A 27,970-nucleotide genomic window follows, 5' to 3' on the forward strand; every position below is an offset into this window, starting at 1 on the left:
TTCTTCATGTTCACCATCTGAATGCATGTTTGAGAGCTAGAACAGGGTCCTGAGCCAATGCTTGTTTAAGACACAGTGCAAGTGGCAGATTGATGCCTCATTTGTCGTCTCTGATTCAGTGTGAGACAGCTCTGGTACACACACACACACTCACACACACACACACACACACACTCACACACACACACACACACACACACACACACACACACACACACACACTCTGATTCAGCGTGAAGGCCCATTTATAGTCCAGGCGACAAGAGCAGCACAACAAAAACATAAAAGTGTCAAATCTGGTGGCTGTCAGGGTCGCGAAGGCCATGTCACACACACACATACACACACACACACACACACATACACACACACACGTGGCTGTCAGGGCCACGCAGACCATGTCATCTGCATGGAAAAGTTTGAAAGGGTGCAGGCATAGAAGGTTTTTGTCACTCTCTGATTGGATGACAAGACATTTTTATGTATGTTTTTTGCCGTCTTGACATGGCTTTGGACATCTAGCTGGCTCGAATATTATGATAGTGCTTCTCATAACAGATTTGTTTCACGCCTTGTTAAGCAGTGAAAAGCTGTGAAATATGATCAAATGATCCAATATGCATATATCATCTACGTAGAGTGGAGGCTTGTGATATGTTGTCACGTTGTTGTTGCTGTATTTGTTATTTATTTTGTTACTTTTTTGTATCTTGTACCGGAATAAATTATGTATTTTTTTGCCCATACCTGCTCGTCCTGACTGCCTTGACACTGTCATTCATTTCTGAAAATGCTAAATATTTCCTTCTGTAAATCAACAGTTTATTCGTAAGCATCACTGAAGACTGCACTAGAATCATAAACAGGAACTATATATCCTACACATCCCCAGTATTCTTAACTGGGTTGTTGAAGTATGTTTTAGTAAGGTTCAAAATCACATATGGCTTCATGCAGCATAATGACATGTGGACAGTTGGTTTTATTGACGATAGTGATAAATCATTAATGCACTCCTCACAAAGATGTGGAAGACTGAATGGCTGCATGGTTCAGGCATGAAACACACACACACACACACACACACGGGTGAAACAGAGATAGTCCTTGCTGAATGGTGTGCATTTTCACATGTCTACAATGACTGGACGGTTGTATTAATCACACTGTTACCATAATCCGATTATGTTTTGAAGCTGAACTGCAGCTACATGAATGTAATAAACAATACTAGCCATCCAATTTTCCCCCTCCCATGACCATCACATGAAAATATGCCTTTCAGGAAATGCATGAGCAGCCAGTAGAATAAACGCACCCTAACTAATTCAATAACAGAGACATTTAAGGCACGGCTCAGCGGCCAAACACTGGTAGCAACACTCCTGCTCTTAAAATGCCAGCGACACAAAACAATTCCCCTTTTCACTGCGGCCATTACAGTCATAACCCAGAAATGCACAGATGGATACTCTAAGAGATAATGCTGTGTGCTAAATGTGCACTTATACACAGGGGCGCAGATAGCACTGGGGACGGGGGGCGCACAGGTCCCCGTCCCCCCCAGATTCATAGTGACCCTGATCCGTCCCCACCACTCTCCCTAAGGCGACAATCATCAGTAAATAACGTTTAAAAAATGTTAGCGTCCCCCCCAGTTCAAAAATCCCATCTGCACCGCTGCTTATACACAATGTGCTGAGCTTGCTATGTAGGGTTTTTTTGTTGTTGTCTGTCACAGAGGGTCTGTGCCAAAAAGCCATGTCAATGTACGACAAACGGGAGCACATGAGAAGGGTCTGTTTCCAGCGCAACTTAACTTGGGTCATGAGACCACAGGTGTGGCGATGCAGTCCGGCCTTTTTCCACAAAGAAAACGGTTCTCCTCAAAGTAGAGGAGGCCTTGGCAGCGAGGCACCATCTTTCCTGGCACCGTGTGTTAAGTGGCAACACAGAGAGCGAAACACTGTTTCCTGACCCCAGAGGATTGAGCTGAATCTCAAGCTTTGGATTCTTGGTCTAAAGCAAGGCTGCCCTGTTGATTTCTGTTTTCTGTGGATGGACACTGCAGTGGTAGAGTGTAATGTATGGTGCAATACATCACCGTATTAAATGCATAACTAAACACTATAAAATAATGTATTGTGTTGTGTCTGTGGTGTGAGTCCTTGTGAAATCAAGTTATTTACTTTTTTTTTTTAAATTCATGTTGAAATGTGTTGACCTGCCTTAAATAATGTAGCAACTTACCCATTCATTGCAGCATTCCCTTCAAGAGATTCATGGTTGGGGTAGGGTATGAGTTGATTATTATTATTATTATTATTATTATGATGATGTATCGCAAATCTTTACCTGAAGGGTCTTGTGCACCCGTAGCGCGTTAAACGCTCGCTAAATACCCTCTTCCTGAAGCCTCCTTCCAAATCCCCATCTTGTAAAGCTGTTGGGAGCACAGCACATAAAGTACCCCGAAAGCAATTATATACCCTGCCATTATGAAGCTGGAGTTTACACACAGGCTCTAAATTACAGTGCTTACGGAACAAAATTGATCTGTAGCCGCCCTTCTCTACCGCTACTCCTCATTAATGCTTTCCATTAACCATTTGGTCTCTGTGGTAACATTCTGTTGGCCAGGGGTACACAGTTCTTCTGCGGTTATCTGGACCTCGTTACTAATCAAGTATTTGATGGGTATTGTATCACTGTGCTGATAAACACCCTCCCTGTTTGTTCTTATCTAGCAATATACTAGGCTATATGGGGTATGTACTATATCCTATACTTTATCCATAGTCTTTGTCATGAGGAAGTTAATTTCTCCAAGTCACACACAAATGAATTATGTCTCCTATTTAAAACTAATGAATGTTTTTGAAATAAACTATGATAAGCTAGAGAGGGATCAATTAAAAATCTACTAAAAACTAATTTGCTCTGTGTGTCAAGATCCAGGGACACAGACTGGAAGCTCATCCACAACATAACACTAATGACATTGTTTTTTGAATATATCTGCTTAAAGACACATGCACACACACACACACAGTTTGAATGTTCTCCCCGTGTTCACAAGGGGTTTCCTCCACTTAGAACCCCAACCGAAAAACATGCAACAGAACACTCTTCGTCGGTCCCTGACCAAGACAGACGATTCACCACACCTGGTCCCCGGGCGCCTAAAGGCTGCCCACTGCTCCTGAGTTCCTGGAGGAAGGACAGTCCGGGATGGGATAAATGCAGTAGATAAATTCACAAACGACCTCAGGCCTGCGTGTGTGTGTGTGTCCTGTGTCGCCTCCATGTATTCACGTGTGCAGTGTGTCACTTAGTGCGATTAAAGTCTGACAATTATACATTTATTATACAATTATACACACACAGATGGCAGGGGGAAAGACACAGACAACACACACACACATTTCTCAAAGGAAGCAAACAGGCAAACACGAAAATGAGAAGTTTCACCCCCCCCCTCTGTGCTGTGGCCCATGTGACTGCGGCAGCATATGACTTTCATAACTTCGTCACTCATTACCCTGTGACGGCCGCATACAATCGGGCGAGTGTTTGTGGAGAGCATGCCCCACATACCCGTGCCCCAGGGCTGGGTACTGGCTCCTGGGCCTCTCCTCTCTTCTCTTCCCCGGGGGACATGATGCCACTGCTGCCTGCGCTCACGGCACATGAGGGACCCATGTGAGGAGGCACAGAGGCACGGGGGGACGGAGGCAAGTCCCACTCCTGTAACTGATCTGCTGCCACTGGCAGTGACATCATGGGTTCACCTTCTGAAAGGCGTGTTCCTCTCCTGACTAGTGGTCTGCCAAAGAGGATGGCTGGTAATTGTGAACGTTGAACCAAATGTCAACAACACCAGGTGTCCATTTTAGCAGCACTTTCAATGTGTTGTGTATTCGGTTGCAAAATTTCATAACCGGGGTTATGTTTTCGTTAAGGTTGACCTATAGCCTTTGGGTTTTGGTCAACAACAAGCCATGCTCAACCTCGCTCCTTACGATGATTGACTTTTCTGGGTTTTTGTGTATGTGACAAAAACGTCATTATATTAAAACACTGATTTTAAAACTGTGTGTGTCTGTGTCATTCATCACATGCTGAGAGTCGCCCTACCACAAGCAGCATGTCGTTGTCAAATGTTGGCGCATAGCACCACCTGGTGGTACTCTCTGTGTATTACAGTGTAGTTAGCTCATGGGTGCCAGGGCCGGTGCCTACTGTTGTGGGAACAGGAGGGGGGTGTGCTGAATGTGTCCCGCTCCCATGTGATGGTGATGATCTCACTGCTCAGCCATGCCGGGAATGACGTGGAGGAAAAGCGTCACAGATCAAACAGATCTCTCTCTCTCTTTCTTTCTTTTTCTCTCTCTCTTTCAGTCTCTCCGTCTTTTTCAGCCAATGACAGGAAGTCCAACCCACTCTTCAAGCATCTCAGAAACAACATCATCTTTGGCAGGCTTCTCTCTGATTATGAAAAAAAAAAAAAAAAAAAGGCTAACATGGTGCAGAGGACATTTTTCCTGATACTAATCGCCTATTAACTAAAAGGATGTTTATGCTTAAAGAAGTTCTAGCCTCACCCAACGTTTATTTAGAAAGTCAGCTTTGAGCCCAGAAAAACACATCGGTCAAAACTGAGTCAGTTGTCCAAACATTCTAATGAGTGCTGGTGTTCTACTCATCCAGAAATAATGTTTAGCCCAACATCATTCTCTTAATACAGACGTTTGCAAATAAGCCTTGTTTAAAAATATTCAGTCCCTATAATTAGGTATGAATGTCATCCATATGTAGTTCAAATTGAACCTCTGGAAATATTCTATACTGCACTTTGGCATACTGAGCCAAATAAAGACAGAAACCACATGATTACCATTAGTTCAATACAGGCAGTGCAAACAGTCATGGGATATGGGATATGCACTGATCTATATTTCCAACATAAGGAGTAAAGCTATGGGTAACAAGCTACAAGACCAAAGATGTCAGTAAGATAAGACCTTCATGGGCATTTAGAGTAGAAAACGTACACCAAAAGTGTGGAGAGAGGATAAGCAATAGACTTTTAACCTTCATAATCATGTCATAAGATGTTGTATCTTTTTTACATTTTAAACCCTCTTCCCACCGCCTTCAAGGTCTCTCTCCTCTGACTTCTTAGAGTAGAAAACCTGCTTCAGATGTGCTCTTCTCTCTCTTCACTGACTTCTAAGAGTAGAAAACCTGCTTCAGATGTGCTCTTCTCTCTCTTCACTGACTTCTAAGAGTAGAAAACCTGCTTCAGATGTGCTCTTCTCTCTCTTCACTGACTTCTAAGAGTAGAAAACCTGCTTCAGATGTGGTGTAAGGCAGAGTGCTCCACTGTTGGGGTTTAGCCACTTGATCTGTCTCTGATAACCAGATAGGACTCCACCCAATAGTTTGCAATACTGGGCCTCTTGTTCCCCATCTCGTTACCGGCCTGTACTGTGTGCGTGGTTACCGGCCTGTACTGTGTGCATGGTTACCGGCCTGTACTGTGTGCATGGTTACCGGCCTGTACTGTGTGCATGGTTACCGGCCTGTACTGTGTGCATGGTTACCGGCCTGTACTGTGTGCATGGTTACCGGCCTGTACAGTGTGCATGGTTACCGGCCTGTACTGTGTGCATGGTTACCGGCCTGTACTGTGTGCATGGTAGGGAACACTGAGGTCTGATAACTGGATTTGCTTCTTTTTGAAAGCTCTTATTCTCTCTTCTGCTGCTTTTCCCCCCTGTTATATTCAAACTACACTATTGCAGTTAAATAAAGTAGTCTAACATGTCAAGTCATGTTTAGCTTATCTTGTTTTCAAGTACACTTTTGAGATACCAGAGATAAACAAAAAGAGATAGCATTGCTGTGTAGACGCTGTGTGGTCAATGAAGGGCACAGTACAAGACAGAGGTCACATGCACAAACACTGGTTCAACAGGTAAGTCAAATACAATTAGACTTATTTGTTCTTAAGTCATTTTCACTATATTGATAACTTGTGTTTCTATAATTACTCGACCTCCTTGTGCAGAGAGCAGAATGTGCCTGCTCCTGTCTTCGTATAAACACAGAGGAAGGTACACTGAGGGATGTGTGTGGCCCTTTAATTCCCACAAAAGATTTTACAGCACTTAATGAACGAAAAAAGCACAAAATAGACATTGATAGTAAACAGTATAAAAAAAAATTGCTTTAGCTACGCTGCTCACTGACTGGGATACAAAAAAAACGTTACATTGGTTGTCAATGGTAACCCTTCAAGAGCATTGATATGGAACGGCGATTTAACTTTTCTACTGGGACTACGTCCAAGGTGTGCGGTTCCACGAACTTAATGGACACCCCATTAGCCAATCAGAAAACAGTATTTCGTTCCAGAGGGAGATAAGGAGGGGAGACTTCACTGGCAGGTCAGTAGATATTGCAGGTTGGCTGAACACATCCACATAGAAAGTCCGGCCATAAAGCGTATTTCTTTATGAAAGGTGCTTTCCTCAGACACTTAGCCGCTTCCCTGTCGCACCGGCACAGCTTTTTCTCACACCTGTCCTTCAGAGAATCTAGAATAAAACACACCAGAATTAGTGAAAAAAAATAATTAAAATCATTCTCGGTGATTATCACTGACGGCCACTGTTTCTGAGAGAAACCATGGAAATCCCTCACGCGGTAAACATGGGGCTGCCAGATGTATTTTTAAAACCCAATGTACACATTGCTGATGCTTCCAAAATGCTCTGTGGTGCTGTTAAATTTCTGTTGCTAATCTGATGCTTAAAATACCTTGAGGTGTGCACTGGAGACTTCCCTGTCTGGCCCCAGTCCCACAGAGACTGGGTTCCCTCCCATCCATCTCTCATAATGTGTGCACTGTATTCAGAAACCACTGCTTGCTGTCTCGGGGATACTGACACACAGCATTTAGTGACGTGCAAAGTTTTGTGTTTGTTTCTGACCCAGATCTAAAAATATACAACCTAATTCAGCCCTAATGTACAAGTGTATATAAAAGTGTAGGGGTACATACTTCATGTACTGCCTGTTTAGAGGGAAGAGGACTGATTTTTAAGCTTAGGGGCAGTGGTGTAGTCCAGGGTATATGCAGGTATACGGAGTATACCCACTTATTTTTCAGTCAGCATTGCGTATACCCACTTCTCAAAACACAGCGTTTATCCTGTGCTGTATGGGCTGCTTAAACAAATTAAGAGTGTACCCACTTTTCCAGGGACCACTGCTTAAGGGTTAATTCTACTGTTAATGTACATATGTATATAAAAGTGTGGGGTTCATACTTCATGTATTGCCTGTTTAGAGGGAAGAGGACTGATTTTCAAGCTTAAGGGTAAATTCTACTGCTGGCAAGTGCACAAAGCAGAGTGAGCATACCACAGTCGGCCTCCTTGTCATCACATGTCCACTGGTAGTTGTCAATGTGTGTCTGGCAGCCTGCAGATTCGGCATCACCGTAGCAGCAGTCGTGTTTATGACAGCACCTTTGAAACGGAAGAGAACACAAAGTTCAAGTTCAAGTACAAGTATTTATTTGTCAGATACACAGAAAAACAGAGTCAGACTGGGTATTGAAATTCTTAGGACAAGACACCGCACAACAACCTACCATAGCATAACATAAAATAAAGTCTCTGTCACCTTGCTGTTTGTGGGTGCTGTTAAACTTATGAAATGATTTTTTTGTTTTTCGACAGAGCTAGATCATGCAAACAAACAAACAAACAATCTAGCTAAACAACACAATTGTGGTCATGATAATAGTTGGTTTGTGTTTACAGCCATATAGTACTTGACTATTTAATTCTTCAAACCGGATGCTCAGTGAATACCGTAGCTTTTCATTTGGCAGCGGAAGAAAAACAAACCACAAAGTGTGTGCAAAAATATACTAGTCTGAATTTGGGGGGCACAATTACTCCAGGAAGGAAGTAAGGAATGGTGCTTTTGAAATGTGATGGGTTTGAGGGTTCGAGTGACTGTCATTAGGGGCGCTGAGCAAACTACAGGCTCTAGTATTTTGTGCGTGGGAGAACTGGGTGGAGAACCGGTCTGTTTTCAGACATCCATCTGAGAAACGAAAGCGAGAGAGAAAATGACCACAAGACCGCACGGAAAATGATACACTGCGACTCACAACTCATAAAAGTCACACTTCAGTTTTACTTCACTACAATGAACCGAAAGCGCTGACAATTGGAAATCCAAACATGAGTTGTTGTGCATGATATTAAAATTCATCTCGTTGGCATACCACTGATACACTGCCTTGTGGATTGCTAGTCCGAATGATCGAGAAATGTAGTTTCTGACAGCTTACCAGTCGGCCTTGTCCCGGGGCCATCCTTGCCCTCCAAGGCCACAGTAACAGCCATACATCATATAGGCCAGGCCTGATCTTCCGGTGCTACATTTAATGACTCCAGCCAGTTCCAGAAGCCCTCTCTTTCTTCGTGTAGACCTTGGTGGTGGTGTGGTGCAGGCCAACCCTACTGGGAACACAAACAGCAGCAATGGATTTCTACTGTTCACACACTTAAGGCCTCAGTTGTGGGGAGCAACAGGTCCAGGGAGCCTTAGCTGAAGACTTCACTGCTGTTGTTGTGATTTTGACTTTGTTTCAGTTATCTCATAGGCCTATACAGTGGTGTAGTGGTCCCTGGAGAAGTGGGTATACTCTTAAGTTTGCAATTTTTTAAGCAGCCCATATAGCACAGGATAAACGCCCGGTTTTGAGAAGTGGCTATACGCAATGCTGACTGAAAAATAAGTGGCTACACACAAAATACCCTGGCTACACTACTGGGCCTATAGAAAAAATACATCTGTGTGTATGAATTTCACTCTACTCTCTGGTTTCTACTGATCACAAAGTTAAGGCCTCAGTTGTGGGAAGCAACAGGTCCAGGGAGCCTTAGCTGAAGTCTTCACTGCTCTTGAAAAAATGCATCTGTGTGTGTGGATTTCACGTTACTCTCTGGCTTTATTCCACTATCACTTCAGCTGAGTATTGAACTGGCCAAGCAGCACTTACACTTCATTTAATAGCATGCCACTCATTGAATGAATAGTAGAACTGTTCTCTCTCTTCTAATAAGTCTTTCTTTATTTTTTGTCAGAAAAAGGACAGACTGTCATAAAATATTATTTTCCAGTCATCCACTCTGAGATCATAAGAATTCATAGCAGATGTTTTAAAAAGGCAAAGTATGGAGAATATTACAGTCATGCATGGATTTCTGCCAATACTTTTAGATATTATTAGCAAGCCCCATACTTGCGAAAACATTGGTTTAACAAGATAAACATGAACACATAAGATATAAGTATGGATATTTTTTCTTGGTAACTGAACAAGTAGTGTACAAATTTAGGGGAAATTAAATTTCAACACCACTGAACCGAGAGAAACATGCAAATTCACTTCATATGACAATGTTGGTAACTTAAGGCAATAGACATAAATATGTCATAGCAGATACCAGTCCTGTTATACATTATTGAGACAGTCTTGTTATTACAGCTCTCAAAATGTTAGAGTTGATGACAGCAGCTCAAACTTCAGTCATAAACCAGAACTTGCTGTATAGCTACAACAGAAATCCTTGTCAAACGACCATAGTAGGCAACAGTAGCGTCATTGCATGTCTGCATCATCAAATAATCTGAGTGGATCATATTTAATAACCGTTGGAATAGCCTACACGTTCACTCTTTCAGTGAAAGGTTCACTGTGTCTTGACTGGGAAAAACAGAGTGCAAAAGGATGTTCAACTCAACTCACCAAAAAGTAGGAGAAGTATCCAATGCAGTACTGACATTGTGCGTTAAGGTATTGACGCAGTGATGTGGATCGGCAGTCAGTCAACAGTTTTTTTTAGACTCGCTCAACGGTAATCTCCTAACCATCTCTGTCTTGAGCACTCCACTGTAATCCCCACGCACTCGACACAATTTAAATGCTGTGCGACTGAAAACGAACTGCCCATATTTTGGAGAGACTGTTTTTAACCATTCCCCCTCTCCTATGCTCATCAAGGTTACACTTGAAACATTGTGGCATTACATTGAGGCATTCAACCATTATATTTTGACTTGGCCACTCAATATAACATTAGCCAAGACAAATCGCACTGTTCTCAAGAAAGTATCGAAACTGTGAAGCTAAGTTTCGAACGCAAGTGTGCGTTTCTAATGTCTTTATGCAATTTTGTATTAATACAATATTGATACAATCATAAGACCAAACGTGCAACACTTCAGAAGTGCAATTTTGAACATTCTTATACAAGAATGCGGTAATCAACAATGTATGATTCTAAAATGCCACGTTATATCCGATGGACCCAGAGACTCTTACAATAACATTCTAAACAGACCGGGGTGACGGCACCTACTGAAGGGATACTTCTTTCTTGATAACGTTAACGCTGTAACCAACAGCGAGGATCGCGACATTTATAACCAGAGATGTGATCAGGTAGAAACCAACCTCAGATTGTGATTGCACTTGGTGGTCATCGATAGGGGGAGCTGTTTCACAAATGCGAGGGGCAACTATTTGGATGGTACGAAACGATCATGAAAATTGTCTACATCACATTGCCTGAACAGTGTGGATTCGCCGAAGGGAATAGCTAGTTAATGCCTTTGATGTCTAGCTAACTTTTTTGGCTTTGAAAAGAAACTGGGTTGTGATAAAGTTTGCAAAGGTGGGTACACGACATAATTTAAGATGTGAATACTCTATATTTGTGGATCAGTTTCAGGAAGGCTCACTGAAAGCTCAAAAGGCATCTTGCGCGGCAAAAGCACATAGCCAGCCAGCTAGCTCATGCTAGCTAGTCCGCATTGTACTTTTATGGACACTTAACTGTGTGGAATCCTTAACGTTAGCTTTTGTTCGGTTCCCTTTAAACTGCCCTTAGCGTGAAGCAAAAGAAAACATATTCTCTGTACTGCCTGGGCAGTTCGGTAGTTATATCAGAGCCCCTTCGCCGTGTTATGCATGTGAAATATGACAGCGTGTTTGTTTGATAGATAATGGTAACGTTAGACTGGTAAGACAATATCCACAATATTTAGCTAGCTAGCTATCTGCCCTCCCAGCTCCGTATTGTTGGCTAACCTATGTTAACGTCTGTCAGGCGGTTCATGGTTTATAGTAGTTTGCGAGGAATATTAGCTATTCAGCTATGGCAGGGAAATGAGAAATATCTGTGAGACTACTCGCTAGCCTGCTACCAAGTTTGACATGCTAATACTGGTAATTTTGCACTTTGCATTCCATGCCACCCACTTGGATAAAGTCGACAAAATGTCAACTTGGCACAACAAGACTATCGTCAGCTATTAACTTAGCTAGCTAGACCTGTTCCAAGTAAACTCTCTCCATGACATACGATTAATTTGTTTCCAGTCAAAGTGGATCAATCATACGTAACATAATAACTTTTATATCTCGTTTCAGCTTTTTGTGTCATGCATGTTTGTTGGGTGAAGTTTTGGTTTCCTGTCCAACAACTAAGTTGACGTTAGCATTTCACAAACCGGAAGTGATTAATTCCTGATTTCGCAGCATCCAATTCGTCTCTACAGACAGATTAGTGTATTTACACGGTTACTTCAGGTGTATTAAAAGTTGTGTCTGAGTAACGTTATTAGAGAATAGGCAGGTACGTTTTATTTCGCTCTTCATGGTTAAGTGAAATGTATTATAGTCATATACATCACGTCGTTCCTTAAAATCCACGTCAACTCTAATGTGTGCAAGGGACCAGTTATGTTTCAGATTTGCAAATAATCACATGTTTGGGTTAATATGTGGATACTTAATTTGTCATTTTACTCGATACAATTTCGCGTTGTCAAGTACAAGTATTACATAAACAAACTAATGATACAGCACTAGTTAAATATTGTAGGCTAGCAGTTATAGGTTGCTATCAGAGAAGCTTTGTTGTTGTTTACTGTGGAAGAGCAACATAGAAGAACAACTCAAAATGTCTATGTTAACTCATGAACTGAAATTTCTCTTGTAGGTGACTCCCAAATTGGTCCTGACGACACATGGAAACATGTCTCAACTCTGTCAGGACAGAAGCAGTCGGTGGCAAGACATTCAGAAAGGACTGCAGTTCATACAGTGAGTGTAAAAGCCGTCACTGTGTGAAGTTTATGTTATTAGGGAAAGAGTTGAAAGAACCATTTACAGTTGACATACATTTGAAATTGAAATACAAGTGGTCAACTTGCCCTGCTTTGGGTAAGAATTGTGGTTGTATGTGTAAATGCGATGCAAATCATGGACATTTTTCATTGACTGCCCCAAGGGTCTAATAACTACCACCTAAATCCCCAGTAGAGATCTAATGCACTTGTGTCAACCCAGTGCTGATATCGTCAGTGAATCTGTGGGGAACCATTAAGTGTCCATGTGGACATTTAATTGTTTACAACAACTGCAAATGACTTGACAACATCATCCACTCTCAGTGTCACCTGGGATATTTGCCTAATGTGATTTCCCTTTAAGGCATTACCCGCGTTTAATGTTGTGTTCCTGCACTTTGTTTGTTTGACCTTTTGCAGATCCACATTACCATACCCTGGAACCCAAGAGGAATATGAGGTTTGACTTCCTTGTTTTTTTCTTTTTTCTCCACATTTAATCACATCTCTTTCAAAATGTTTTTTCTTATGTAGCCCAGTCTCATAAGGCTGTTTTCTGTCCGTTATGGCAGGTATTTATTCATGCTCTCGTGAGGAACCTGTTCGGCGAGGGAAATGATGTATTCTGTGAAGGCGAATGGGCTAGATCAGTAGAACTGCACACAGAGGCCTTAAACATAACCGAGTATGCTGAATCAGAGGATATCATCATATCTCCTGGAGCTAGGGAGACGATGTTTGCAAATCGTGCTGCTGCCTACTTAAATATAGTGAGTATGATTGAAACATGCTATCTCACTTGCTGTCTGCGTATGTCCTGAAAAACGTTCAGATGTTCAATAAATCTCATTAATAATATAATTGAGTTGAATAAGATTAAAAAGGACTGTAATTGTTAACATCAAGGATTTAAGAAAGTATTTAAAATATAAATATATTGCAATATGACAGCGTACAGTTGACCATCAGTGACTGTTATGATATCCAAAGTCTTAAGTTGACAACAATAAAGTAAAATGTAAAGATGCCAATGGCCATTTTTTTTACATCATTATTTTTAATGAGTAAGAAGGCAACAGAAAATATGATCGGGTACCAAAGCCAATGGGCATTTTTCAGCTGATAAGCAGATAGTCTATTTCCAAAGGGCAATTGTTTAATTGAAGTGTAAAGGTTACATCTAGAGGTGTTTGAGTAGTTATCAGCTTTTTACCAATTTCAGTTCCGATATGAGAAGGAAGAAGCCCAGTGTTAATCAGCAGATCTACGATTGGCTGAAGCATTGACTCTTTCTGTGATCCGTTTCAGGGGTTATACGATCAGGCTCTGGAGGACTGTGAAAAAGCTCTGACGTTAAATGATGGCAATTACCGAGCGCTTTATCGCAAGGCCAGATGTCTAAAAGAGATCGGAAGACACACAGAGGCCTATGATGCAGTGGCCAAATGTTCACTGGCAGTGCCTCAGGTGGGGGATGCAGTGTGAGGAGGCTGATGTGTCTTCCTGTTTGAAATGCACTGCATCAAGTATGCAGTTGTTTAAAAATGAATGCACGTGTGTGTGTGTGTGTGTGTGCTAATGCAGTCTTTCTTGTTTGACTCCTAGGATTCTAAAGTAATTCAGCTCACACATGAACTTGCTCAGATATTAGGATTGAAAATTCGCAAAGCCTACATCAGAAGCAAGGTAAGACTATTATCTTGTGTTTGTTTGAAGCAGTCCTTGGCACGCGTGTTTTTTGTTTTGTTGAATGTGTAATGTGATGTGTGTGAATGTGATATGATTGTTATTACATAGAATTTAGACTCATTTGGCAACGTTTGATTAGAACTGATGGTCGGACATACAAAGAGAATGTTACACTAACTCAGAATAAGCACCCCGAATCTGTGAGTTGTTGATGGATCAAATCAACCGTAAAATCACAGAGATAGAATTTATAGCATTTCATTATTTTGATCAGATTATGTCATTATTCTTACATCATACAAAACATAAACAGATTTTAAATCATTGTTGCAGTTGGGATTTTTCTGTATTGTCTGCAAGTATGATTAATTCCTTTCTTATTTCTCAAACAGCCTGCCTTAAATATTATACCTGGTTCAACTATATCAAGTGCTACAAATGATAAGGTAAGGCCGTACTTTAGGCATGAATTACTTAAATAAGTGCGTATGCAGGAAAATGTTAGTTGTAAAATACTCAGGTATAAACATTGCCGTTTTAACAGATATTTCTGTTGCAGTTTTCGAATGGATCTCCATCCGTGGACGATATCGAAATGGGTAGGAGCATTAACCAGTATTATGTGCTTTCTTCAACACTGAGGGAGGAGTTTCTTTTCACTCTTTCGGCCTGAATGGATCACTCTCTCACACACACTTTCTCTCTCTCTCTGTCTCTGTTTGTGTGTGTGTGTGTCTGTGTGTCTGTGTGTGTCTGTGTGTGCGTGTCGTTTTCTCTACTCTTTCGGTCATGGATCACTCTTTCTCACACACACTTTCTCTCTCTCTCTCTCTGTGTCTGTGTCTCTCTGTGTCTGTGCGTGTGTGTGTGTGTGTGTGCGTGTGTGTGCGTGCGTGTCGTTTTCTCCAGATGTGCCCCAGGTCTCCATGGAGACAGCTGGCCCTGCGCCAGTCCCTTCTCAGCTGTCCGTCGAGATGCCAACCTCAATACCAAGCACAGTGCCAGTCCTCAATACGCCCCCAGCGGGCCTGCCAACCTTCGAGAGGTCGGAGCCCGAGCCGGCCCCGCTTAACGTCCACCCCCCCTCCTCCTCCTCCATGAGCCCCATGCCTCCCATGGCCCCCGAGCCCCTCCACCACGAGGCTGGGCCCCTGGCCAATCACATGCTGGGGAATGGGCCCTCGGCCAATCACATGATGGTGAATGGGAACAGGTCCCATGAGGTGTACAACATGCCAGAGGCTCACCTGGACTTCAACTCCAAGATCATTGGGGACGACCTGGATGACCTTTTGGACAACGTTGCTAACGAGCAGTCCACGGAGGTAAGACACCTCCAGTGACCTGTTAGTGCTGACAGTGTGACAGTGTTAATACAAGATGAATGAATGTAAAAGTGTGGAGGTTCATACGAACTGGTGAGGAAGAGGGCCCATATTTGGGATGAGACAGGAGGCTCTCATGTCTATCAAATCAAATCAAATCAAACTTTATTTGTACGGCGCATTTCATACACAAAGGTAACACAATGCGCCTCACAGTAGGAAAGAAAGAAAAAAAGGGGGGCGGTTACAAATACTTGTAAAGAGACATAGATAGATAAATAAGTAAACGTTCCATAAATGTAAAATAGATAGATAGAATAGATTTTACATGATAACAGGGCATCACATGACAACAGGGCATCACATAACGCATGTCAACAGGGCACATGTCTATCCAGCTAGTATGACTTGCTTGTGAACTGCAGGCCACTTCCTGCACTTAATGAGGGGCGAGACTCAGTGGAAATCTGAGATTTTCATCCAGGATGCAGTTGACCTCAAATTACCCTGGAAAACGGGTTACTTTTAAACATCATAAACAAACAAACTGCAGCATTTGAGCTGAGGCCAATCCTTTACTATTCTATGGAGTTCAATAGCTTGCGGTGGGCCTTTATTCATATTTCATATTGTTTTCATTCATATTAAAATAAGCTGTCGTCATTCCACATGAACCACTCTTGCAAAGTAAGCTACCTATTGAGCATCAGAACACCTCTCAGGATCCATATTGCAAAGTGCCTCACACAGGCATCAAAATAAATAAAATCATCAGGTTTTTAAAGCAAATGAGTACAAGGTTTTGGTTTATTTGTTTTTCTAATTGAATAAGAAAATTAAGAAAAAAAAATTTAAACTCAAGCAATATCAGGAAAGGCTCTCCTCTAAAAGTGTGTTTCAAGAGGGGACTTAAAGGAAGTCACTGACTGCCAACCTGATTTGCTCGGGCAGATCGATCTAGAGCCTTAGGGCCCTGACTGCAAATGCTCTGTCCCCTTTAGTTTTCATTCGGGTCTCTGGAACAGACAAAAGACCTCTGCCCAAGGATTTCATAGTACATACCGGCATGTACGGTACTAAGAGGTTAGAGATATAGCTAGCAGAGGGGCCATGAAGAGCGTTAAAAGTAATCCATAAAACCTTTTCAAAATATATTCAAAAGCATTATTGTGTTATTCTGCATCGTCGATCACCCTGCCTCCACCAGTTGGGATGTTACTGGAATTTTAAATAGCAGATGAAGTGAAAGTGAAGTGAAGTTAAGTGATAGTGACTCTATGGCAGAGGTGGTGTACACACACACACACACTCTAAATTCCACCTCTGCATTTGACCCATCCAGGGTTGTGACACACACAGCACCCATTGAACACACAAAGTGAAGTTTTGTTGAATTGTTCCTGCTTCCACCATTTTGAGATGTTACTGGAATTTTAAATAGCCGATGTGACCCCTCTGTTTGTTTGTTTGTTTGTTTGTTTGTTTGTTTGTTTGTTTGTTTGTCTCAGGGCATCCCCACCATGGACGGTCCTCTGCCTCTCCCCACCAGGATGACCTCGGTGGGTCCTCTCTTCATGCCACCCCACATCATCCACCCGTTCCTGGCCCCCATGACGCAGCAGTGCACAGTCAACCTCCCCGCGCCTTACCACAAACCCAACGCCTATTCTATCGGCCTGGACCCCTTCCCCTCCGCACTGGACTCTTTAGACTGTCTGTCACTTTCGGATGCACAGACAGGTACGGCCTACAACTGGGTCACAGAAGATGCTTGTCTTGAAGGTGGATTTTATTATTAATTTCATAGTTGTTTCATTTCAGAGTTATTTTGTGAACATTTGGTGAAGGACAACTTGCATACGACAGCTGCGTTGTTGTTTGTTGGTGCTGTTTTCGTGTTGTCTATTTGAGGGGTTTTGTGAATGAAGGGGTTTATGAGCTGAGGCGGAACTTGCGTTGTGTTTTTTTTAACCATGTTTAACAGCCTGTGGATGTGTTTTTTTTTTGTTCTCTATGTTTTAGATGATGCTAAAATTACCCCCCATTCTCTTTTCAATTTTGCTTCACCCGCTGCGGCTCCAGGCTATGCCCAACACCCCATCATGCCCGTAAGAACGTCTTTTTTTCTTCTTACCGTCTGACCGCTTGCTGTCGTTGAACTGCAGCAACGGGGCAAAAGTTGACACACTTTCATCTTATCTCCTGCAGATGAACAATAATAATCAGCCGTTATTTCCTCCGATCGGGATGCCCTTAAGTGCGCCTGAACCAAATATTTCGCGGGTGGATCTGTCCAAAAATCCTCTTGCTGACACTCATGAGTTTAAACAGGCGTGTGCGGCATGCTATGTGAAATCAGGTAAGGATCTCTTAATTCTGTCTGTCTGTCTGTCTGTCTGTCTCAGAAGCTATCAAAAGCAACAAACCTAGCGACAAAAGACTAAATCAAGGCCAGTGCTCAGACACACACACACACACACACAGGGTTCTTTGTTGGTGTGTAAAAGTGGTCTCTTTCTGTAGGTCCCAGAGTATTGGACTATACCCACTACGTGGAGGAGCACAAATGCAAGAAGGACATCTTGCTGGGGAGAATCAAGTATTCGGGGGACATTGCATGGAAGCTTATTCGACCAAGACCAACCAAGTCTCAGTATGTGGGGCCTTATTACATATGCAAAGGTAATGTCCTGGCTGTTCCTGTCCTTTCGTGTGTGTGTGTGTGTGTGTGTGTGTGTGTGTGTGTGTGTGTGTGTGTGTGTGTGTGTGTGTGTGTGTGTGTGTGTGTGTGTGTGTGTGTGTGTGTGTGTGTGTGTGTGTGTGTGTGTGTGTGTGTGTGTGTGTGTGTGTGTGTGTGTGTGTGTGTATCTGTTTCTGTTTCCTGGCAACAGAAGGAATCAAAGTTCTGCACATAGTGATTGGCATTTACACCTGACTGAACAAAAGTACAATATTCCCTTAAGTTCCCAACTCCACATACAGTAGCCTGTTTACATCAGCAGTGCATAGTGTCTATGCACACAGTCCCAAACCAGAGCTTATGATGGTGGGTTATTAGGGTTAGCGGTTAATCCTGAGGTGGCAAAGTCTTGATCGTGCCGCCGTCTTGAACTTGAGACTCCTGACCTCGCTCTGCTATCTGATTTATATTGTAATAAAATCCTGTAGAGATGGCTAACAGAGCTCTGAATATTTTCATTCTTTGGAGTGTGAAAAGGTTTTTAAATTGGCGTCTTAACTGTCCCCAATTGTATTGTGAATCACCTCAGTTCAAGTTTAGATTTAGTCAAGTTTAACAGTCATTGTTTACTTGTTGCTTTCCAAGATGTTGCCATGGGAGAGGAGTGCAGATACCCGGGTCACTGCACGTTCGCGTACAACCAGGAGGAGATTGACGTCTGGACGCTGGAGCGGAAAGGCTTCATAAGTCGCGAGCTGCTCTGTGACCCGTTCGGCTCGATACGAACGGTCCACCTGACGGTTCCCTCCATCCTCCAGGAGCATCATGGGATATTTATGTTCCTCTGTGAGGTACGGTGGGCTGAAGACGCGGCCATTGTATCCCATGACTTTTATTTTGACAAGCTGAAAGGCATGCTTTGGGCAACGTAGAGTAGAAAAAAACCGCACTCTCAAGCTTTTCTCATTGCTATTTAATTTAGACCAGTTTATTCACAGACGCGTTTCGGCCTAAGCCATCGTCAGTGAATAAACTGGTCTAAATGAAATAGCAATGAGAAAAGCTTGAGAGTGTGTTTTTTTTCTACTCTAAGTTAAAAATATTTTACTCACACCCAAAATCGCCTTTATTTTGGAAGTAGAGCGCGCCTATCCCTACACATGCTTTGGGAACCGGCCACTCTTTGTTTAGTGCACAGATGTGTGGCCTTGACTGCTGCAGTCTCTGAAAGTAGAAACAAGGATGCCAGTACCTCCTGACACTAGATGCACTCCCACGCATATGATGTAATGTAATCACATCCTGCTCTAGGACCAGTGTGACAGGTTGGGTGGCTATTTTGAGTCATGTTACCAGAAGACAAAGGAAGGTGAGCGAGGAAAAAAAGCGTTTGACTGACATGCCTGTTCTGTTCCTATTCCCAGGTGTGTTTTGATCACAAACCCAGAATCATCAGCAAAACAAACACTGAGAACCCAAGCTTGTGCTCTCATCCAGTGACGAAGCATAACTTTGAAGAGAAAAAGTAAGCAATGTCCCCCCCCTTCAGGTCAAATTAAGGTCAATCTCGAGTCTCCCCTCTGTTCTCGAAATGTACAGGACTGGTTAAATGGCTAGTATTGTCCAAGGGTTTTTCCTCGTCTCTTTGCTCATAGTATAGTAGTGTGTCGGTATGTTCGGAGGTTGTTTCATTGTACATTACACGTGTAGCCTATGGGTATGTACAGATTCACAGAAAGTAAATACTGGTGTGCCCCGAGGGCTCCCACGGTCATGGGAAGTTGAATAACAAGTCTACCAAAAGATCACTCGTGGTAACATTTTAGAACTACATTTACATTCAGTCATTTAGCAGACGCTTTTATCCAAAGCGACTTACAAGTTTGTATATACATTTTACACTGATGGATGGCACACTGCTCATCAGAAGCAATTAGGGGTTCAGTGTCTTGCACAAGGACGCTTCGATAGTGGGACTCGAACTAGCAACCTTATGATTACTAAACAACTTCTCTACCTCCTGAACCACTGTCGCCCCCACTTCTTGTTTTGTAAGAAGCCACACAAACACTAACTCCAGCTAAACCCAGCAGTGTTTGTTATCAGTAGACATGGTTCATTGCCAGCCAGTAGGGAAAAGGGGAGTGTGTTTTCGCTCTGTGCTGATAATAATAACAATAAACAGCAGTGAGAGTGACACATCCTGTGGCTGAATTTAAGTTTCTCCAGCTCTCCCCAGGTTGGAAACATAGCATCTCAAAATGCATCAGATTGATGCTTTAAAATATGGGATATTTACATTTGACTTACGGGGTAGCATGCCCCCGGACCCCCCTAGAGGGGTAATATCCTCCTCACCTTTTTCACCCCTAACCTGTTTTCATGCCTGAATAATAAGCAGCAGTGAGAGTGACACGTCGTGTGCCCGACAGGTGCCTGGTCCACATCCTGAAGGAGAATACGGTGCGCTACTCTAAGATCCGGCCCCTCGCCCAACCGTGCCAGATGGATCTGTGCCGACATGAGGTGCGCTATGGGTGTCAGCGCGAAGACTTCTGCTTCTATGCCCACAGCCTGGTCGAGCTCAAGGTGTGGATGCTGCAGTCCCAGCAAGGTGGGTCCAAACAGCCGCAGTACCAATAAGAACCCTGAGACCTAATAATAATAATTAATTTAATTTTTAGTGCACTCTACATCCAAACAGAATCTCAGAGTGCTACATAGTTAAAAACATCCCATAACAAAAGCATAGTTTAAAGAAAAAAAAAACATATTTTAAAAGCTTAATAGCTGAAAAAAAAAATACGTTTTTAAAAAGTAGGACCTCTGGGGAATATACTGGAAAAGTCACCCAGTCACTGTAACCTCTATGGGATTGATGGGATGATCTTGTTCCATGATCTTGTACCTCTGGGGAATATACTGGAAAAGTCACCCAGTCACTGTAACCTCTATGGGATTGATGGGATGATCTTGTACCATGCCAGCGTTACGCTGTTAGTCAGTGGAGTGTGGCCAAATGGCATGGAGTGAGAGCGGAACATGCATGTTGTATCTCTGAAGCGTTGTTCACTTCATTTCTGGCCTTTTGTTAAATCTAGCACCACTAAGTTTTCTATTATGCTTATGTTAACCCATTTTGTTTTTTTATTGTATTATTATAGTTCGTTTGTAATATGTAGGCACTCTGAGATTCTTCTGAATGAAAAGTGCGTTAAAAATAAAATGTGTTATTATTATTATTATTATTACTTTTTCCATTCAGGTATTTCTCATGAGGGGATTGTTCAAGACGCCCACAGGTATTGGAGCATGGAGGCCAACTCGCAAGGAATTCAGGTAAACAACTCCTAGGGATACTGCCAAGCAAGGCGAGATGGGCCCCGGCATGTAGGCTCAGTATTGGGCTGTGTTGGGCTTATTGCTTTTGCCATGAGAATCAAATGGAGGAGCAGAAACTGCTGAATTACTTTCTGCAGAATGTAAACAATATAGCTTTAAAAGAACTGAAAAAAACTTGATGCAATCCTTTAGTCAAGATAGAAAATGAAAGTGGCATGTTCGATAGACTTTAGTGACAGACGAGAATGTAAACAAGGCTTTGTTTATTATATTATATTATTATATTATATCAGCGTGAAATGGTAGACCTGTAAATTAACCTTTAGTTTTGTGTCATGTTCTCTGTGCAGGAAATCCCTGCGGCACTGAAGCGGTTCGGGCCATCCAACCTGAAGATGCAGTTTGTGTGCGTGCAGTGCTGGAGGAACGGCCAAGTCAGCGAGCCAGACAAGAACAGGAAATATTGTGGCGCTAAGGCCAGGCATCCGTAAGTAACTGTCCTATGGAACATTTACATTTATTCATTTATCAGACGCTTTTATCCAAAGCGACTTACAAGGATGTATACATATTTTCACTGATGGCACACTGCGCATCAGGAGCAATTAGGGGGTTCAGTGTCTTGCTCCAGGACATTTCGACAGGGAATCGAACCAACCTTCTGATTAGTAAACGACTTTGCCACCTCCTGTACCACTGTCGCCCCTGAAGAGATCTTGATGTGGCTTGAAGGGTGGGCAGCCAGGCGTGATTCTGAATTGCGTAAAGAGGAGCTATTGCGGGTTCTCCTGGTATTCATGTGTGTATCTGCTGTCTGTCACTGCACCAGGTGGGCCAAAGACAGAAGAGTGCAGGTCATAGTAAGCTCCAATGAACGCAAGAAGTGGACGCCCATTCGTCCTCTTCCCACAAAGAAGCCTGTCCCCTCTCAGTTTGAGGTAGGTGATAGATTGGTGGATTGGTAGACTTTAGATAGAGTACTTTATTGATCCCCAAAGAGAAATTACATTGTTAGCTACAACAGCACTTCACGCACTTCATCTCTCTCTCTCTCTCTCTCTCTCTCTCTCTCTCTCTCTCTCTCTCTCTCTCGATATATACACACAAACACACACATGTATACGAAGACTAAAAGCAATCATTTAACACAATAAAGTGGTACCTCACACATCATGAAATTGTATTTATAATATATTTGTTTTCTTTATATTTTATTGTTTGTGTCCTGAATGTGTACAATGTTACTATAACCACGTGCTGACATTTTCTGGCCGCTGGTTCAGACAGTCAGCGCCCATGATTCCTTTCTAAGGAGGGCTTCCTCCAGTCAGAAGACTATAGCTCAGTGTGTAAACTATATTAACTGCTTCCTCCAGTCAGAAGACTATAGCTCAGTGTATAAACTATATTAAGGGCTTCCTCAAGTCAGAAGACTATAGCTCAGTGTATAAACTATATTAAGTGGCCACTAGCTGCTGGATTATGATTGCTGATTTATGATTGCCACCGATAAAACAAGACGGAATCCTAGGCTTTAGTGTGGAAGTGACCGTGAAAGACCAGAGCGTTGGCTTCACCTATACACCGTCATAGCCTACCCTTTCTCACTGGTCTGAAGTGATCTCACGTATGTGGGCACAGTGACGGAGAGCTGTGATTGGATACTGGATCACTCGGCCACGCTCAGGGGCTTTTAGTGCAACTCCTTAAGAGGCTCGGGTCTCCAGGAACTATCAATCACTCATACCCCTTTCACACCAACAGGGGATGGGTTCAGTTCTGGTTCACGTAGTAAAAAATGTATAACCGTTCGGAGCATTTTCACCTAAAATGACCTTAAAAGTTCGGAACCTTAAAAGTTGGTTCCCAGCTGGACCTAAGAGAGAGAGCTGGTTTTTCCATTGCAAACTGTGACATCAGTGGGCGTATGATATTACAGTTTAGAGAGGAAGACGAAGCAAAAACTGGAAGGTAATCAATGCGATCGGCCATCTTGATATTACTGCTTACTTCCGTTGTGCATTGTGCAACGTCCTCCATGATGGCACATCCTTGAAATACAATGGTTCCTACTTAAACCTGTTGGAAACAAGGTCTGGCTTGCTAGATGACACCAAGGTTCAAAGCATCCAGAACGGTACCAGCTTAAGAACCCGATCCCTGTTAGTCTAAAAGCTGTGACTGAGTTAGCCGTATGTGGAGGACTCAGACACTTTCAGCTGGAATGAATTATTTTCTTCTCTTTTATTATGGCACACAACGCATGTAGAGAATTTGTCAACACTCCTTGTTGGGAAAAGGTTGTGGGTTCACCGTTTTTCATTTGTTATGTTTTATTTCCTGGACAGATCTGCATGCATGTCTCCGCTGGTAAGAAGTGCCAGTACATCGGGAACTGCACCTTCGCACACAGCACCGAGGAGAGGGACCTGTGGACCTACATGAAGGAGAACAGCAGTGAGTAATGATAACAATAATAATAATAATAATAATAATAATGGATTTTATTTTTATAGCACACTTTAAAATACAGAGAGGTCTCAAGGTGCTTAACATGGTCACAACATCAATAATGCAAGGTAATAGGAGTGCAAAAATAGCAATTAAAACAGTGCGTTCTAAAAACAACACAGAAAAGAAATAAAAACAGAAACCAGGACTTTGAGTATGAGCTTCCACCTCAGGCCAGCCATCATTCCCTCCCCTGATGAAACAACAGGAGTGGAAGAAATGTAGAGAAATATGTTAGTCAGCTGCCAGCTTTCACATACAGTACCAGTCAAAAGTTTGGACACACCTTCTAATTTGTTTTGGTAGATAACACTTTTTTTGTTTAGTACATCATTCCATATGTGTTATTTCGTAGTTTACATGTTTTCAGTATTAATCTACGATGGAGAAAATAATAAAAGTAAAGAAAACACTTCTCCATAAAATGAAAGGTGTGTCCACACTTTTGACTGGTACTGTAGCTGACACTTTAGTCTTCTCTGACAAAGGCAGAGGAAGTGTGTTAAGCATGAAGCAACTTGTTGAACTTGGCTGTAGTGAGTAGACAGCTCGCTTCCAGACTTGGTATGTTTCATTCTCTAATGTAATCATTAACGTTGGACAAATGACTTTGTTTGCATAGCTCTTAATTCACTCAGGTTGAGGAGATGACGATGAAATTGTGTTGAACAGTCTTCTGCCCCAGGGTCAGTAGGTTAGAACTCAGGTTTTAAAAAAATGGTGCATCTCACATGTGAGTTTGCCTGGACCAGTTGTGAACATGGAGCAACTAGCCTACATCTCTATATGGCAGTTATTCATAACTCACAGATTTTCATTGTGTGTGTGTGTCTGTCTGTCTGTCTGTCTGTCTCTGTGTGTGTGTGTGTGTGTGTGTGTGTGTGTGTGTGTGTGTCTTTGCCTGATGAAGTTGCCGACTTGGAGCAGCTGTATGAGCTGTGGCTCCAGTCTCAGCAGGTGGGCTGGACTGCAGAGAGCTCTAACGGCGCCATGAGGGAGAACGGCAAGCAGATCCACATGCCCACCGACTACGCAGAGGAAGTGGTACGTCACCATGGGAACCCACAGTCTCGGGAGGGGGGGGCTATTTCATTGTGTGTGTGTGTGTGTGTGTGTGTGTGTGTGTGCCCGCCGACTACGCAGAGGAAGTGGTACGTCACCATGGGAACCCACAGTCTCGGGAGGGGGGGGCTATTTCATTTTGTGTGTGTGTGTGTGTGTGTGTGTGTGTGTGTGTGTGTGTGTGCCCGCCCACTACGCAGAGGAAGTGGTACGTCAGAGGGAACCCACAGTCTCGGGGGGGCTATGGGCGCCTTGCTTGAAGACAAGTCCATATGCAACCTGTGACATTCACCTATATCCATTTCTCAAACGCACATGAGATTTAATGTACCATGTGTGTTCTTAATCAGATGAACCCAGGTGTTGGTTAGAAATATGCTTTTGAATTGTAACTTTGATTCCATTTAAGCATAACCAGGCAAATATAAAGGTAAAGGTCTGTTATTTAGCAAATGTTTTTATCCGAAGCGGCTTACAAAGGCATCCTGTAGTGGCGAGGAAATGAGCCAAGGTTAACTGTTTAGATTAGAAGGTTTGCTGTGTTTGGGTTCCCTATTCTTGTAACTGTAGTCCCCAGGGTGAAACGATATGCTTTCTATCCCTCCAGTTATCGAACTGTGTGTGTGTGTGTGTGTGTCTCTCTCATGCGCGCACTCTGATTTGATCATTTCAGGCTGGGAACCACTGCTGGCTTTGCGGTAAAAACTGCAACAGTGAAAAGCAGTGGCAGCAACATATCACGTCAGAGAAACACAAGGAGAGGGTTTTCAACTCTGAGGATGACCAGAACTGCTGGCAGTATCGCTTTCCCACCGGAACCTTCAAAGTTTGTGAAAGGTGAGAGGTTCTGCGCCCTTTAGAGTACTGGTTCACTCATGTATGTTGCTGGTTATTCTGTCTGTCTGTCTCTCTGTCTGTCGCTCTCTGTCTGTCTGTATGTCTGTCTGTCTCTCTCTCTCTGTCTGTATATCTGTCTGTCCTGTCTCTCTGTCTCTGTCTGTCTGTCTCTCTGTCTCTGTCTGTCTGTATCTGTCTATGTCTGTGCTAATATTAATATGAACTTCTTTGCTTTACAGGTTCCGTATGGGGACCTGCACAGAGGAGGATCTGTGCAAGTTAGCGCACGGTGACGAAGAACTGAAAGAGTGGCGAGACCGAAGAGAATTCCTTATGATGAAACTTGCCAAAGCCAGAAAAGATCACCTGATTGCACCCAATGACAATGACTTTGGCAAATATAGTTTTCTGCTTAAAGACATAAACTAACATTTTTAATTATGATGGCACGTAATGCACGGGTTGATGCATAATAATACAAGGTAAAAAGTACAAGTTGAGCTTTTTTTTTAAATAAAAAAAAAGTGGGCTCACTTTTGGCAAGTTCTAAAGGACCAAAAAAACAGGCCTGTTCTCTCGGTTTGGAGATTACGACAGAAGTCGTACAGCCAGAGACGGCCTCGTGTTCTCAGTTATCGTGGCTTTGTTGCTGTTATCACAGATTCAGATAGGTTACGCACACCAATGCCTTTTACTTAGCAGTCATACTCCTGCCAGAGAGAGAGGGATTGACTTTTTTTCAGAGGGAATGATAAAGTGAAAGAGATGCCAAAGGAAAAAAGGTGAAGGTTGGATCATCGAAAACCTCAGTTCTGATAATGGGAGCTTTGAGGCGCAAGAATCGATAGTTCTATGAACGGAAAAAATGGTATTGTTGCAAAAATCTTTTTGGTTCTTAATTCCGAGTTTGGAATACTGAGACGTTTGAGGTATTCTGGTATTTTATTATGTTTATTTTTCTGTCTTCTATTATGTTCTGCTTACCTGTCCAAAATAAATCATTTCCAGCAGATTTTTTTTTCTGTTTAAAAGACAAGTTTGTATTGGGTTGCTTCCAAGTAAATGGATTTGAATGTAGAACAAAGGCCATTTACCACAACAAGGCATAGAGGTTGATGTGCTTACATCACATGTGTCAAACTCAAGGCCCGGGGGCCTGATCAGGCCCGACGAGCCTTTCAATCTGGCCCGCCAGCTCCTCAGAATGTCGCAAAAAGTTCAATTGATTTGAATGAGCAACGGGGACATTTTATTTGGTTTGGTATGGTGGTATGACGAACGTACCACAAATACTGCAAGTCCCACAATGCACTGTCCCGTGTTGGTAGCATACGTCAATTTAGGGAGCGCTTGCCCCACTGTCCGGCCCTCGACTTACACCCATTTTTTTTTTATTTCGGCCCTCTGTGTATTTGAGTTTGACACCCCTGGCTTACATGAATGAAATATCTAGGAACTGAGAAGGTATCAGTACCTCAGCAATGGTATGAGCTGTTTCAGAAGTGACATACTTTTGTCAATATATATAATATATATATATATATAAAAGAGAGAGACACAGACTACACAAATTACAAGCACGTGGTGCTTTCTTGTAATTGGCAGTAGTGGCTAGTGTTTCCACAGTTAGAAATACTGTGTGCGTGGACCATGTGTCCCAGTCCCATTCATCACATAGTGAGTGCGTGGTCAGCTAAGCAAGCTCGTTAGGAGTGCTTCGCTGCACTGATAGTCTGCCTCGAAGCTACCTGTGAAAGGCTGAATCATGTCTGCACTGCAGCATCGACACCCGGGGCGCTGCAACGAGTCAGCCCACCTACTTCTAACCTTGTTCAGCATTAAATGAAGTTGCCCACTTGGAGCAGCTTTTTGAGCTGTGGCTCCAGGCTCAGTGGCAGGGCTGGAACGAGGAGAGCTCTAACGGTGCCCTGAGAGAGAACGGCAAGCAGATCCACAGATGTTTTCTTCCCCCTGATACAGTGCAGTTGCCCCCACCCCTTCCCCCTGATACAGTGCAGTTGCCCCCACCCCTTCCCCCTGATACAGTGCAGTTGCCCCCACCCCTTCCCCCTGATACAGTGCAGCTGCCCCCACCCCTTCCTTTTGACGCAACAGAAGCTCATAACGTCCCTCTGGTATGAGTTTAAAGGAAGTGAAACAGTGGGCGTATCCAGCACACAAAGCTCTGTCAATAGTTGATATATTGGTTGGGATTGGGGGTAGCACGATGGGCAAATGACACCAAACTGAACGAGTAAACATCCTCATTTCGTTCTATTCTGCAGAGAATGTGCTTCAG

At 42.9% G+C, this 27,970-nt stretch overlaps 2 protein-coding genes across 3 annotated transcripts; one reads left to right on the forward strand and one right to left on the reverse strand.

Moving 5' to 3' along the window:
• Positions 1–6,453: 6,453 nt before the first annotated feature.
• On the reverse strand, positions 6,454–9,875 carry pla2g10 (phospholipase A2 group X; the record flags this gene model as incomplete). The annotated part of the gene is made up of 4 exons (XM_080856798.1): positions 6,454–6,602; positions 7,432–7,538; positions 8,375–8,546; positions 9,839–9,875. 4 exons carry the CDS (start codon positions 9,873–9,875, stop codon positions 6,454–6,456), a joined length of 465 nt encoding a protein of 154 aa, XP_080712924.1.
• An 801-nt stretch (positions 9,876–10,676) lies between these two features.
• Positions 10,677–26,676, forward strand: zc3h7a (zinc finger CCCH-type containing 7A). 2 transcript variants are annotated; one of them, XM_080856781.1, is made up of 23 exons: positions 10,677–10,766; positions 12,096–12,199; positions 12,646–12,685; positions 12,798–12,995; positions 13,534–13,692; positions 13,831–13,911; positions 14,307–14,360; positions 14,474–14,513; positions 14,824–15,239; positions 16,748–17,021; positions 17,262–17,347; positions 17,448–17,598; positions 17,763–17,921; positions 18,565–18,770; positions 19,344–19,444; positions 20,352–20,533; positions 21,185–21,258; positions 21,612–21,748; positions 22,091–22,199; positions 23,610–23,718; positions 24,683–24,816; positions 25,508–25,671; positions 25,911–26,676. In XM_080856781.1, the coding sequence occupies exons 2-23, from the start codon at positions 12,132–12,134 to the stop codon at positions 26,098–26,100; spliced, it is 3,132 nt and encodes a 1,043-aa protein (XP_080712907.1). In that variant the 5' UTR covers positions 10,677–10,766; positions 12,096–12,131; the 3' UTR covers positions 26,101–26,676. The 2 variants fall into 2 exon arrangements, with proteins under 2 accessions (XP_080712907.1, XP_080712908.1); XM_080856782.1 differs by having other exon boundaries at positions 16,748–16,979.
• The last annotated feature ends 1,294 nt before the right edge of the window (positions 26,677–27,970 follow it).

The sequence above is a fragment of the Sprattus sprattus genome (assembly GCF_963457725.1).
Source record: "Sprattus sprattus genome assembly, chromosome: 18".
Classification (NCBI taxonomy): domain Eukaryota; kingdom Metazoa; phylum Chordata; class Actinopteri; order Clupeiformes; family Clupeidae; genus Sprattus; species Sprattus sprattus.